General features: G+C 36.8%; 1 protein-coding gene across 6 annotated transcripts in view; it reads right to left on the minus strand.

Moving 5' to 3' along the window:
- Nucleotides 1–1,116: 1,116 nt before the first annotated feature.
- The window catches only part of LOC111380052 (protein ARABIDILLO 1-like), a 27,601-nt gene continuing 17,780 nt past the window's right edge, over nucleotides 1,117–10,937 (minus strand). For 5 of the 6 annotated variants that reach the window (XM_023003517.1, XM_023003519.1, XM_023003514.1 and 2 more), the window contains 3 exons: nucleotides 3,405–3,656; nucleotides 1,733–1,817; nucleotides 1,117–1,632 (listed from right to left, as the gene is read on the minus strand). In XM_023003517.1, the coding sequence (XP_022859285.1) occupies nucleotides 1,456–1,632; nucleotides 1,733–1,817; nucleotides 3,405–3,656 (514 nt within the window). In that variant the 3' untranslated portion in view covers nucleotides 1,117–1,455. The remainder of the gene's footprint in view (nucleotides 1,633–1,732; nucleotides 1,818–3,404; nucleotides 3,657–10,937) is intronic. The other variant, XM_023003518.1, reaches the window with a different exon arrangement.

A 10,937-nucleotide genomic window follows, 5' to 3' on the forward strand; every position in this document is an offset into this window, starting at 1 on the left:
ATTTCACTGGACAATGACCAAAATAAATAAATTTGAGCATCAATCCCCTGTACTAGGGGTATTGTCTGATCTTTCATATAATATGGTGGCACCCTACCCCGACGCAGCCCTGTTCATCTTGCAAAACCCAGCTCAACATATCTTTGCTCTTCCAGTTAATAATGGTCTTCTTGCAATCTTGAAGACATTAAATCAACGTCGAAAATTTCAAATTGCTTTGAGCTGAAAGTGTGGAAGATCCTACGTATTGAACATGGAAGCATTAACCTTAACAAACCACGATGGAATTACAATAATAAAAAAACTAATCTTTTATTTTTTTTTACCCCCCATAGATCCTTTTGCGGCGCTCAATTTAGTTTACTGATACCGAAAGTTCAAAACCAGTTCCTCTGGAAGGAACTACCTCCAACCATGTTACTCTTGGTCTACCGCATCCTCTCATGGCATTTTCTACCCAGACGAAGAAGAAAACCAATCATATCATCATTTTCAAAGCAACTCTTACCTCAACGCTCCAGGTAAGTAGGCAAAAGCTAGATTTCTCAGGCTCATAACTCAGAACGAATTTTGCAATAGTTTATAATTTATATCCACTTTCGATTGTAATTGAGGTTAGGAAATTAATGTATAATAGGATGGATTATTGAGTTTGCAGAATAAAATTGCAAATAATCATAAATCCCTATAATGAAATACATCAATCACTTAATCCATATTTTCAAAAATTTTAACTAATTTTCCTTCTTTAATATTATCGAGTGCTATGTAGTCCACCTTAACACCCTGTCAATGAAAAATAATCTCAAATCTCCACGATAACAAATCAAATGGACCATTTCTATGGTGAAATTTACAAAAAATAATAGCATACAAAAATGTTCAGAAAGTGAATTTTTTACATTTTTATCGTGAATTCTTCATGGTCGATTTAAGTTTGGAGTAACATTGTGCAAACAAAAGCCTGCTGATTGAAGATTAAAAAATTTTGTACTTCTAATGATTCAAAGAAATATAATATATGAGGTGAAAGCAAAGCAGTACTAAAAATCTGCACCTAAAGGAACATGAATGGGCGAATATATGTCACCAGGATATGCATCAATGGACATGAGAAGCCGGCAAAGCCAACGAACAATCACAGTTTCACAAAAAAGGTCACCACAGAAACAACTTAAAACGAGTCTCAAGGTAATAGCATATGCACAAATGTCATGTTTATAACTTTTAACTGAGAAACAATTGGAAAGTGAAGAAGAAAAAAAACCACACAAACCTATGCTAACAATCTTATTTGGTGGCAGAATTGCAGGCTCTTTAGGAAGAACTTATATAGCAAGAAAGCCAATAAGGACCTACAAATGAGTTGCAAATTGAGATTGTATTTTTCCCTAACAACTCTTTCGACCATTCAAACATCTGTTCCTGCTGAGTTATTGTTGGATCAGCAGCTACTCAGACCAAAGATCTCTTCTGATGTTGCTCCAGATTTCGGAGAACAATACGTGCAAAAATTTTGGCTCCCAGTGGGGCACCTGTTGCTGCTGCTGACGCACGCAGCACCCTTGGTGCTCCAGCATTCTGCAGAAGTCCTACGTGATGCTGTGCATGCCGGCCACCAGGGATGGTAAACTACAATTGCAAATTTAACAATTGATGTTAAACTAGTGTAGAAGGACTACTCAGCATACAATGTATGCAAGTCATTGAGAAAAAAAGAGGAAACATCTACCTGAAGAAGAGCAAATGCGGCGCATGCTTTTAGTATAGAGGAAGGATTTCGTAGCATCGCAACAAATCTTCCTATCTCCGCACCACTGAGTAAAATAAATGCAATCAAGCAGAAGTTGGAAAAGCATCCGAAACGGACAAGATCAATAGCTAGCCAACGAAGGCAGAAAACCACTTAAGAAAATTAAGGGAAACTAAAATAACAGAATTGATAGGAAGGAAAGAAAGAAAATGCTGTATGTTACCATCTTTTTAAACAAAGGTAACCTGTTTGAAAATCAGAGAAGAAAACCTTGCATATTTTGATTGGATACGGTGAGCAATAACACAAGCAAATAGCGAGAAATTTGAATCCAGGACTAAGCACAGGGAATCAGTGAACCAAGGCTGGTGAAGGCCAGAATTTATTTGCAAAAAGTAATACATCAAATACATAAACCTTAAATCTGCTTAGATTTCAGAAACCCTTACAACCAGAATTCTCCCCTAAGGTTGCTTTTATCATTTTTGCTTCGCGGAGCTTATCAACTAAATGTATCAATTTAAAAATTCTCTTTTAAAATCAACCTTAGCTGCTTAGCATGTGCAAATTACAGCTTACACAGTCATGCTGATTTTTAAACAAGCATAAACATCCCTTTATATGATCAAGAAAAGCTCACTAAATCACACTGCAAGGATAGAATATTGAGAATCCAGCAAGACTATCGATACTTAACAAAGGCATGTGGAAAAACACATCATCTATATAATGAAGAAGATTGACTCATTGATTCCAAATTAGATATGATTTTTAAACAAGCATAAACATCCCTTTATATGTTCAAGAAAAGCTCACTAAAGAGCCCCCAGGGCACATCTCCAAGTGGTAAAAGGAGAGGGTGGAGAAATCCAGCTTTGTTTGAGGCTGTTGCGTCAAGGGTTCGAATCCTGAAATATGAATTTGGCTCTTGGGTAAGTGCAAGTGTGCAAGTGTACAAGCAGCCTTCCACCCTGTACCCTTGGAGACATAACCTGCGATTTACCTCCCTCACGATGCTTTAGGGCAGGGGCGGTGAGGGGCCCTTAAGGTTGGGGTTCAACCTTTTTTTTTTTTTTTTTAAAAGAAAAGCTCACTAAAGCTCACTAAATCACACTGCAAGGATAGAATATTGAGAATCCAGCAAGACTATCGATATTTAACAAAGGCATGTGGAAAAACACAACATCTATATAATGAAGAAGATTGACTCATTGATTCCAAATTGGATATGAGAAGGGTAGAAATGTGATGTCAGTTGCCACCCGGAGGGTGGAGGCACTCAGGAAAAATAGAATCAAATACAGTTTAGAATAGTTAAATGAGTAATGTTTTGCTAATATTGATCTTATCAAGGTAGCAGACACCACCAAATATCAGCTTTGATGAAGAACAAATGCATTGCTATCAGCATTATAAACAGCAAAACTAGAATATAGTGCACTTCTGAAACTCAATGGTAAAGTACATAGGTAAACAAATGCCTCAAGCAGACTTCTCTTACTGTGCCAAACTTCTAGTTGCTTATCAACAATTCTTTTGAAGGAAGTAATGAAATAAATAGGAAAGAGAAAATGTTAAATTAGCAAGTACCAACAAGATGAGATTGCAGACAGACAGACAGGCACAGGCAGAGAGAGAGAGAGAGAGGAACCTGCATCTTAGATGGCCTGCTTCTTGAATCCGAGCAGATTCTGTTACTTGGGTCAGTGCAGTAGGAGCTGATGATGCAGCAGCAGCAGAAAATGCTCGTGGGTCAGAAAAGGTCAGGACAAAAGCTTCAATGTTTTTTAAAGCCATTTTTCTAGCACCATCTAGGCTTACACTCTTGGAAGTGCTTTCTGTGGATGTCCCTGTCAGGGCAATTTCATCCATTCTGCAACACAGCATGCAATTTTTGTCTAGCCTATTCAATATGAACAATGTAGAATGTACAATCAAAAGGAAACTAATGGCTTGAACATCAAGCAGCACTCGAGCATTAATGCCAAGGACTGAGTCTGCGTCAACAGTGTTCCTTTCATCTGAACTCATTGCACATGAAACTATTTAATGGTCCTTAAAAAAAATAATGTACATCTAAAAGCAAACATGAAACTATTTAATGTTTGCATCTAAAAGCTATCGTTACCAAAATATATTGGGTTCTCCAATTCTTAACAAACAGATTATTAAATGTTGCAAAGCTTAAATATGCCAATTCAAAAGCAAATCTCAGTCTAATAGGGAAGTATCTGCTCATCCGAAAACTAAAGCAGTAAGAAAGCCAATAATTTATGTTATTTATATACAGCATGCTTCAGTGTGCACAACATGACTATTTTACACCCATAAGTAATGGCTGTGACACTTGAAGGAGAATCCTTCCATGCTGCAATAGCATGTTAAATCACCAATTGCATCTAAAAAAGTAATTTGTTTGTTTGTACCTTAAAAATGTACTAAAAATTCTTGGACTTGTGTCTTATTTAACATCATATAGCTTCACAGCCATCTTGGCTGAACTTTCATATGCTGAATGACATGCTTGAAGTTGCCAGATTAATGACAAACAATATACGATGAAGTTGCCAGTAATGACAAACAGTATACGATTTTTCTCCTTTTTATGGTAAAAATCAGTTTTTACCAATAAAAAGACCTAAAAGAAACTAAATATGTTAAATTTTTCCATGAAGGTGAAGCGAATTCCTTTTTCCCATACTTCTACTGTGTGCATTTTGTTAATATTTGATATTGGTTCTTATAATTTTAACAATGGGCAGAACGCCTCTTCCGGAATAAGGACTGAATACTAAGTACATTCCAAACTGTTAAAGTCATCCAGATCAAAAGGCTTGAATCAGGACAGACTAAACATATGGGTCCAAGGAAAAAAGGTCTTGTCATCACTTTCGAGATGAAACCCTTCAATGTACATGATGACAAAGGTATTCAATTTCTGCGTTTGACTCGATAATCCTCATTATGAGGGTTCCTTTATATATATAGGAATAATTACGCACATTACACAGCCGAATGTCAGCCACCACTGTACATGTATGGAAAATGAATAATTTTCTACCAATTACAACTAATATACAAAACATCTTTTCTAATTGTTGGCTGTAAATTAGTTTTCCCATCTAATTGACATCCGCCCTCAAATTGATGTTGGGTGATCAAGAAGCATCAATTTCCCACAAGAAAGAGATGACGTTGTCGTGTCATAGCTTTGGTAAATTTGTCGGCAATTTGAAGATCAATAGAGATATGTGGAAGAGAAATAATACTTGCCTTAAAAGCCTCTCTAATTGAGTGACAATCCATTTTGATATGCTTTGTACGTTCATGATATATTGGATTTGTAGCAATCTAAATAGCACTTGTGTTGTCCCATTAAGGGTGTAAGATCAAATTGAGGAAAGCCGAGTTAAGCTAAAAGCCCACGAAGCCAAATAATCTCAGAACAGGTAACGGACATGGCACGGTATTCGGATTTAGTTGAAGATTCAGACACACAAGCCTGCTTTTTACTCTTCTAGGAAATCAAAGAATCACCAAGAAACATACTCTAACCCTTAACAGAACGACGAGTATCAGGGCACCCAACCCAATCCGCATCACTAAATGCAACAAGACGAATGGGAGAGCAAGTAGGAAAAAAAAGATCCTAGATGAAGATGTCGTGGAGCCAGCAGGAAAAAACAATGTGACGAACAGCCCCAAGATGGAGATGTCGTGGAGCTTGCATAAACTGATTGACTTGCTAGACTGCGAATGATATATCAGGCCTAGTGATGGTCAAGTAGTTGAGGCTCCCAGCTAATTGATGAAAGATAGTAGGATCAGGAAGGAAGTCACCCTAGTAGGATCAGGAAGGAAGTCACCCTCCTCACTACGATATTTAACATTGACTTCCAGAGGAGTATCAACAGACGAAGAATCTTGAAGACCAGCCAAAGTGATCAAGTCTTGGATGTATTTGTGTTGGTTCAGGAATATACCCGTGGAATTGGTATGTACTTCCAACCCTAAAAAATATGTAAGTGGACCAAGATCCTTCATATGAAAGGAAGCCGGCGGATGCTGTGGAGTTAAGTGATCAACCTAGAATCCGTGCCAGTGGTAACAATATCATCCACATACACAAGTAAAAGAACAATACCAGTAGATGTCTTGCAAAAGAATAGGAAGGAGTCATATTGGCTTTGGATAAAAGAAAACTGTAACTAAGTAGATCGAAACTTTTGAAACCATGCTCGAGGAGCTTGTTTCAACCTATAAAAAGACTTCTTCAACTTGTGAAGAAGAAGAAGAAAGACTCAGAGGAGGTATCGTATAAATATCTTCCTTCAGATCACTATGAAGAAAAGCATTTTTGATGTCCATTTGGTGAAGAGACCACCCTTGAGAGGCAGCAATAGAAAGAACAGTGCGCACCGTAGTCATCTTTGTCACTAGAGCAAATGTCTCAGCATAATCTACTCCAAATTCCTGCCTATTTATGAGAACAACTAGGCGAGCTTTATAACGATCCAGAGTTTCATCAGAACGAAGCTTAATACAGTAGACCCACTTACAATAAATAGCCTTGACATTAGGTGGACAAGGAACTATATCCCAAGCAAGATTATCCTCAAGTGCCCGAAGTTCTTCATCTATAGCCTTCCACCAACATTTACGTTTAGCTGCTTCTGAATAACTAGGAGTTATAGATGTCAATGTAGTGGCAAATGAATGAAAAGAACCACATCTATCAGGCGGTCGAGAAATGCGGGTAGATCGTTGAGAACCCGGATCAGGAGGTACATTAGTATCTGATACCAACTCAGCCTCAGAAGAGAGTGGCTGGACAAGGAACAATATCCCAAGCAAGATTATCCTAAAGTGCCCGAAGTTCTCCATCCATAGCCTTCCGCCGAATAACTAGGAGGTATAGATGTCAATGTAGTGACAAATGAATAAAAAGAACTGCATCTATCAAGCAGTTGAGAAATATGGGTAGCTCGTTGAGGACCCAAATCAGGAGGTACATCAGTATCTGATACCAACTCAATAGGGGCGAATCCAGGATTTTGAGTCAGCACGGGCAGTCGTTGACCATCTACTGCCGATCGCAACAAAATATTAAGAGTCCGTTTGATGCCATTTTTTTGGGTAAAAAATGTATTTTTAAACAGTGATTTGAAGGAGAAAGTGTGGCTAAAAATAAATAAAATTTTTGAATTTGCGTATAATATTATTTTATTGAAGAATGTGTAAATAAAAAGAAGAGAAAAAATGGAAATCGAATAAAGCCTAAAGTTTTTAAATATAACAATTATTTTGTTCGAATTGAATATATATAATTTTGTTATAAGAATAAAAATGACTCATTAAATGACATTGTTGTCAAGTTTTGTATAATTCAAAAGAAGAGCGCGAATTCTAATATTTACAATTTGGCTTAAACCAGTTAAAACCTAATAAATATTGTTTTGTAAATGAAGTGACACAAATCAAGAAGTGCCACAATGGTTAAGTTGGCAACAACCTTTGCAAGAGTTTGCAGGTTCGAATCCCTTTGTCTCCATCTTCACAAAAATCCCTTAATAAGGAATTGAACCCTAGACGTCATATAAAAATATGCAACATCCAACCAACTGAGCTACACGGGTGATTGAGAACAAAATGACTTACTAGTAATATAAGGTAAACTTTAATCTATTACCAACAAAAAATAATTCTCCTGGCGGATCAGCACGCGCCGTCGCGGGTGCTTGCCAGGTGCTAGATCCGCGCCTACAACTCAGGCTCTGAAGAGAGCGGTTGGACAAGATTAGATGTGAGGTCAACTTTAAGAAGAGGCCTATTTGGTCGACGTCTCTCATACACGTGTCTCGGCTTGAATCTTTCAAGATGAGAAGTCAAATCATCAAAATATGGGAGAATACTAATTTCAGGCAAATGTTGAACATGAATAGGAAACAAAGGTTGTTGCTCAAAGAAAACAACATTATGAGAAATACAGAATTTATTAGAACATGGATCATAGGAAACATGACCTTTGTGTCAAACACTATTGCCCATAAAGGCACACTAAACAGATTGTGCAGAAAGTTTGGGTCGTTCATGAGAAGGTAAATAAACAAAAGAAATGCACCCAAAAGTATGCAAGTCATGATAAGTAGGATGTTGATTATGAAGGCGATAATAGGGAGAGTCAGAGCGTAAAATTTGTGAAGGCAATCGATTGATTAAACTGCAGTGGATACTGCTTCAACCCAAAATTTTGAAAGAACATAGGAATCAAGTAATAATGTACGAACGTCCAATAGATGACGATTTTTTTGTCCTGCCACCCCATTTTGTTGATGAGTATAAGAGCATGATCGTTGAGCCAAAATCCCTTTCTGTTTTAAGAAATCATGAAACATATATTCTCCACCTGAATCAGATCGTAAAATTTTAATACTGGTAGAGAATTGGGTCTCAACATGTCACAAAAGTCTTGAAAACTGAAAGTACTTCAAATTTAAAATGGAGAAAATGGATCCATGTGTATCGGCTATAATTATCAATAACAGTTACGAAATATTTATACTGGGAATGAGAGGCGACAGGCAAAATGCCCCAAACATCACTATACACAATATCAAAACTCTTTTTGGCATGACCACTATGAGAAGGAAAAGGAAGAGTCTTACTCTTTCTCAATTTGCATGTAGAACAATCAAAGTACAAATTATGGAAGAACTAGTTTTATTATCCAACAAATTGGAATTTAACAAATAAGATAGGATAGTTGAGTTTGGATGGCCCAAACATTTGTGCCAAATTTTACTTTTTTTGTTAACGGTTATACAGGCCAAAGATAAACAACTAGGAATAGAAAAATGTAATGGAAAGCTGATGCAATCATTTGCTGCACCATTTCAAGAGTAAGAACGGGTTGTACAACAATAGAAGATGCCTCAGGAGCTGGTGGATTAAACTTGATATGCATTGGCATGGCGATTCTGAGGTCAAATAGGACAATTTTTGATAATGTGTCCCGACTTTATGCAATAATTGCAAGACTTCTTAGTACAATGAGTAGTAATATGCCCATAGTCTTTGCAGTTGAAACATTGAAACTTTCCGCATGTCCCTTCCCTTGTTATTCCCATCAGCTGCATAAGCGACGACATTAAATGTCATGTGATGATGTTGAAAAGTGGCCTGTGTTGTGAGACGCTGCTCTTCTCAAAGTAAATCCCCAAAACATACATCCAAAGAAGGCGGCGAATCACAATCCATCAAATTGGAGCGCGTAGCCTCAAATTCTGGTCGTAACTTCATCAGAAATTGATCACATTTGCTTTGTTCATGAATAGTCTGAACAACAACAAATGATTCAAGTGGTACTTTAGCATAGATAATATCAGTAAATTCAACCCATAGATTTTGAAACCCAAAAAAGTAATCCTGGATGTTGAGATTGCCCCGAGTGTAATTTACAATCTCATATTCCAACTGAAATCATCCAGCTTGTGGTCCTAATTGTAAACCTTTTTCAAATACTCCCACATATCTTTAGCAGTTTTATATGTCCTCAGATTTAGGACAATAATAGGATCAACAAATTCTAAAATCCATGTCATTACTCTTGCATCTTTCACTGTCCATTGAGCCAATTTAGCAGCTTCAGTAGGAATCAAGTCACTTCCATCAATGTGACCCCATAATTCTTTTCCCATAACAAATAATTGAAATTGAAATTCCCATACAGAATAATTTTTTCCCGTAAATCACACAGCAAAACAATCAGAAATGTTGGTTGCCATGGTACTAACAATTAATTATATTAATAACAATACCAAATTAAATTTAGTCAGTCCAAAATAAATGAATTAATTTGACCCAATTAAGTCAGCCCAATAAAAATCTTGAACAATTGGCCCCGCCCCCAAACAAATGAATTAATATGGCCCAATTATGTAACCCAATAAACTCTAATACTGGCCATCCCAAGACAAATGAATTAATATGGCTAGGTATCTTAACCCAATTAAATTCACATTAACTCACCAGTTACCGGAATCACATCGAATCCACACACAAAGGACGCTAAAATCGCGTCCACCGGAAGATAAGCTGCATCGCTTACCCAAGAGACGCCTGAAAGGAGACGCTCGAAATCACGTCAAGCCTACACACAGGATACTGGAATTGCGTTCACACAAAGAGACGCCGGAAAGAGGCCGCTTTACTCACCCAAGAGACACTGAGAGTCGTGTCTACCACACACGTCGAAAATTTCCCACAGAGACGCCGAAGATTTTTTGTAATCAACCATCACCGAATTCCCGTACTTTTTCTATAGGCGTGGCTTTGATACCATGATAAAGGTATTCACTTTCTGCTTTTGACTTGATAATCCTCATTGTGAGGGTTCCTTTGTACATATAGGAATAATAAGGATGAATGTCAGCCACCACTGTACATGTATGGAAAATGATTAATTTTCTACCAATTACAACTTATATACAAAGCATATTTTCTAATTGCTGGCTGTAAATTGGTTTTTCTATCTAATTGAGACATGAATCCAGGTAGGATGATCAGTTAGATTTTCATAATGTATAAGCACTACACTTCTGTAAGGATTAGGTTTACAAGAATTCAATGTTAGCATAAAGATCGAAATGGCATAGTTGTAAAGAAATGCCAAGTCTTAGGAGCTTCAAAGTTTCCTAAGTAGTGTATTCTTGAGATATAAATGTGAATGAACACAATGCTCCAACAAAAGTGAACTTCAAAGGGAGAAAGGCTGTCAAGCACTGTCTTAGCATGAAACACGGTTCTTCAATTTAACCTTTAGAAAAGCCTATTGATTTTCATTTGTAGCCTCCATCTACCTATCATCATTCGGTTCACTAGAATAAAAGGGGGAACTTCCATTGGATATATTCAAGGCTTTCTACAACGTATTACGTATAACAGAAGATGGTAAATGCAATGAGAATGATTTCATACACAACTTTGCTTTTCTGCAATGAAAAATGAAATTTGTAAAGAGTTTTGTTGTGTAATTATACTTTTTTAGTTAGATTTAGCTCAAATGCCGGCTTTAGTTTGATGCTTCATTATTGTGGCCTTTGAACAGAAATAATAAGGTTTTGTCCAAAATACCCATAGAAAAAATATATATATATATATATATATATATATATATATATATATA

The sequence above is a fragment of the Olea europaea genome, unplaced genomic scaffold, assembly GCF_002742605.1.
Source record: "Olea europaea var. sylvestris unplaced genomic scaffold, O_europaea_v1 scaffold2090, whole genome shotgun sequence".
NCBI classification, from domain to species: domain Eukaryota; kingdom Viridiplantae; phylum Streptophyta; class Magnoliopsida; order Lamiales; family Oleaceae; genus Olea; species Olea europaea.